Here is a 4,050-nt window from a genome sequence, read left to right as displayed (position 1 = left end):
CCCCCCCCCCCATGGTCCTGGGAACCCCCAGAGATCACTCCTCCCTGGGTCTGGGGACCCCTATGGGCCTGGGGACCCCCAGAACCCCCCTCCCTGGGTCTGGGGATCCCTATGGGCCTGGGCACCCACAGAGCCCCCCCCTCCATGGTCCTGGGAACCCCCAGAGATCACCTCTCCCTGGGTCTAGGTACCCCCTATGGACCTGGGCACCCACAGAGCCCCCCTCCCTGGGTCTGGGTACCCCCTATGGGCCTGGGGAGCCCCAGAGATCCCCCTTGGGTCTGGGGACCCCCTTTGGGCATGCGGAGCCCCAGAGTTTCCCCCCCTGGGTCTGGAGACAACCTGTGGGCCTGGGCACCCACAGAGCCCAACCTCCCTGGGTCTGGGGACCCTCAGAGATTCCCCCCTTCTCAGGTCTGCGGACCCCCTATGGTCCTGGGGAGCCCCAGAGACCCCCCTGCCATGGGTCTGGCAACCCCCAGTGGGTGTAGGAACTTCCAGAGCCCCCTCCCCATGGGCCTGAGGACCCTTTGGGGGTCTGGACACATCCCATCGGCTTGGGCAGCCCCAGAGCTCCCTCCCGTGGGCCTGGGGACCCTCAAAGCCCCCTCCCCATAGGCCTGGGCACTCCTTATGAGCCTGGGGACTCTGCATGGGCCTGGAGATCCTCAAAGCCCCCTCCCCATGGGTCTGGAGACCACCCCCCATGGGTCTGGACACCCCCAGACTCCCTTCCTCATGGGCTTTAGAACCCCCCATGAATCTGGGCACCCCCAAACACCCACCCATGGGCCTGGGGAGCCCCAAAGCCCCTTCCTCATGGGCCTGGGCAGCCCTAAAGACCCCCTCCCCTCTTGGACACCCCAAGAGTCCCCTCCTTATGGGCCCGGGCTGCCCCCATGGGTCTGGGCACCTCCTGAGCCCCCTCCCCATGAGTCTGGGCACCCCCATGGGCCTGAGTACCCCAAAAAACCCTCCTCGTGGGCCTGGGCACCTCCTCACCATGGGTCTTCCTCTTCTAGGTCCCCCCCAAACGACAGGCACTTCCCTGCACCCACCCCAACCATCACCATCTTATTTCAGCACCTTCTTTTCAGCACCAGGCCAGACCCATGCACCCCATCCAGCCCCCCAGACCAACTTCATGGGCTGAAATCCCCCCCAAACATCCCAAAGTTTCTTAAATCCTTTCCCCAAGGCTGATTTCTGCAGGTTTTCACCCATTTTTTCAGCTACATGACCCTTCCAGCCCTTGTCTTCAAGGAGCTGCTGTTATTGACCTAAAAAATTAATTTTAAAACTAGGGAGTGATCGTGGCCGCTGTAAACAAGTCAAAAACTAAAATAAACACCTTGAGGTTATTTTAGCTCCTGACCAGGTCACCTCCAGCAGCTCTCACAAGCAGCATGGTGTGGAACCGGCTCCACCAAGGGACATCCCGGGGCTGGGGGCTGGTGACGCTTCCATCCCTGTCCCTGGAGGGGTTCAAGGACAAGGTTGGAGGGGGCTTGGAGCAACCTGGTCTGGTGGGAGGTGTCCCTGCCCAGGGCAGGGGGGTGGAATGAGATGATCTTTAAGGTCCCTTCCAACCCAAACCATGCCATGATTCTACGATTAGTGTTTATGTGACACTCAGGGAGGCATAAAAACCTCTTCAGGTTTCACCGAGCACCTCGGTAACCTCGAGATAAACCTCCAACGTGGATTTTTGCAGCACGTAGGGTAAAGCCAAGGAAAATAAACCCACAGGGATGGCTAAACTCACTCAGGATGGTTTCCCGAAGACGTACAGACTCTCCTTTTACCTCTTTGTCCTGCAGGTTTCTTGCTTCCTTCCACCCATCACCACGGAGCATCATCCACACCCAGCCTGCCCCAATCCATATGGACCAGCAGACGCCACATGGGACCTGTTAAAAAATAAATTAATTATATTTAGTTTTGCGCAAAAACATGTAATTTTTCTACCTGTGAAGAGTGTGGCCAGAAATAGTGGAGAAATGCAAACGAGTGGGTAACGGCTGCCTCTTGCCATCGATGTATGCGGAGGGATGGTTGCCCCAGCCCAAACCCCAACCCTACATTTAGCCACAACTCCAGTTCCAGCCCCAATTCCAGCTCTAATTCCAATCCCAGCCCCAGTCCCAGCTCTAACCCAAATCCTAGATCTAATTCCAGCTCAAACCCCCAAACCAGCCCCAATGCCAGCTCTATCCCCAGTCCCAGCTCAAACCCCAAAACCAGCCCCAATCCCAGTTTTATCCCTAATCCCAGTCCTATCCCCAATCCCGCATTTAGCCTTAACTCCAATCCCAGCCCCAATTCCAGCCCTAATTCCAATCCCAGCCCCAGTCCCAGCTCTAACCCAAATCCTAGCTCTAATCTCAGCTCTATCCCCAATCCCAGCCCCCATCCCAGATCTATCCCCAGTCCCAACCCTGCATTTAGTCTTAACTCCAAACCAGCCAGCTCTACCTCCGTTCCCAGCTCCAATCCCAACTCTAACCCCAATCCCAGTCCTATCCCCAAACCTGCATTTAACCTTAACTCCAATCCCAGCTCTAGCCCCAATCCCAGCCCCAATTCCAGTCCCAGCCCCAGTTCTAACCCCAATCCCAGATCTAATCCGAGCTCTAGTCCCAATCCCAACTCTAATTCCAATCCCTGCCCCAGTTCCAGCTCTAACCCCCAATCCCAGCCCTAATTCCAGTCCCAGCCCCAGCTCTAACCCCAATCCCAGATCTAATCCCAGCCTTAATTCCAATCCCTACCCCAGTTCCAGCTCTAGCCCCCAATCCCAGCCCTAATTCCAGTCCCAGCCCCAGCTCTACCCCCAATCCCAGATCTAATCCCAGCTCTAGTCCCAATCCCAGCTCTAATTCCAGTCCCAGCCCCAGCTCTAACCCCAATCCCAGCCCCAATTCCAGCTCTAGCCCCAATCCCAGCCCTAATTCCAGTCCCAGCCCCAGCTCTAACCCCAATCCCAGATCTAATCCAAGCTCTATCCCCAATCCCAGCTCTACCCCCAATCCCAGATCTAATCCCAGCTCTAGTCCCAATCCCAGCTCTAATTCCAGTCCCAGCCCCAGCTCTAACCCCAATCCCAGCCCCAATTCCAGCTCTAGCCCCAATCCCAGCCCTAATTCCAGTCCCAGCCCCAGCTCTAACCCCAATCCCAGATCTAATCCAAGCTCTATCCCCAATCCCAGCTCTACCCCCAATCCCAGATCTAATCCCAGCTCTAGTCCCAATCCCAGCTCTAATTCCAGTCCCAGCCCCAGCTCTAACCCCAATCCCAGCCCCAATTCCAGCTCTAGCCCCAATCCCAGCCCTAATTCCAGTCCCAGCCCCAGCTCTAACCCCAATCCCAGATCTAATCCAAGCTCTATCCCCAATCCCAGCTCTAATTCCGATCCCTGCCCCAGTTCCAGCTCTAATTCCAATCTCAGCCCTAATTCCAGTCCCAGCCCCAGCTCTAGCCCCAATCCCAGCCCTAATTCCAAACCCTGCCCCAGCCCCAGCTCTAGCCCCAATCCCAGCCCGAATTCCAACCCCTGCCCCAGCCCCAGCTCTAGCCCCAATCCCAGCCCTAATTCCAAACCCTGCCCCAGCCCCAGCTCTAGCCCCAATCCCAGCCCGAATTCCAACCCCTGCCCCAGCCCCAGCTCTAGCCCCAATCCCAGCCCTAATTCCAGCCCCTGCCCCAGCCCCAGCCCTAGCCCCAATCCCAGCCCCAATTCCAGTCCCAGCCCCAGTTCTAACCCCAATCCCAGATCTAATCTGAGCTCTAGTCCCAATCCCAGCTCTAATTCCAATCCCTGCCCCAGTTCCAGCCCTAATTCCAGTCCCAGCCCCAGCTCTACCCCCAATCCCAGCTCCAATCCCAGCTCTAATTCCAACCCCTGCCCCAGCCCCAGCTCTAACCCCAATCCCAACCCTATCCCCAGCCCCATTCCCGACCATTTTCCCTCTCAACCCTCCTCCCACCCTCATCCCACCCCATAGCACAGCCTTAAACCTGACCCCCAGCCCCAATCCCACCCCAATCCC

At 57.6% G+C, this 4,050-nt stretch overlaps 1 protein-coding gene across 1 annotated transcript in view; it reads right to left on the bottom strand.

Annotated features, from left to right (window-relative positions):
• MOB1A (MOB kinase activator 1A) overlaps nucleotides 1-2,275 on the bottom strand; it is a 12,168-nt gene extending 9,893 nt beyond the window's left edge. Inside the window, exon 1 of the mRNA XM_014945476.1 lies at nucleotides 1,806-2,275. Within this exon, the coding sequence (XP_014800962.1) occupies nucleotides 1,806-1,843 (38 nt within the window). The 5' untranslated portion in view covers nucleotides 1,844-2,275. The remainder of the gene's footprint in view (nucleotides 1-1,805) is intronic.
• Nucleotides 2,276-4,050: the final 1,775 nt, after the last annotated feature.

This window comes from Calidris pugnax, unplaced genomic scaffold (assembly GCF_001431845.1).
Source record: "Calidris pugnax isolate Ruff unplaced genomic scaffold, ASM143184v1 scaffold120, whole genome shotgun sequence".
Taxonomy (NCBI): Eukaryota; Metazoa; Chordata; class Aves; order Charadriiformes; family Scolopacidae; genus Calidris; species Calidris pugnax.
The sequence above is the reverse complement of the archived record's forward strand: the minus strand, read 5'-3'. Positions and strand labels throughout refer to the sequence as shown.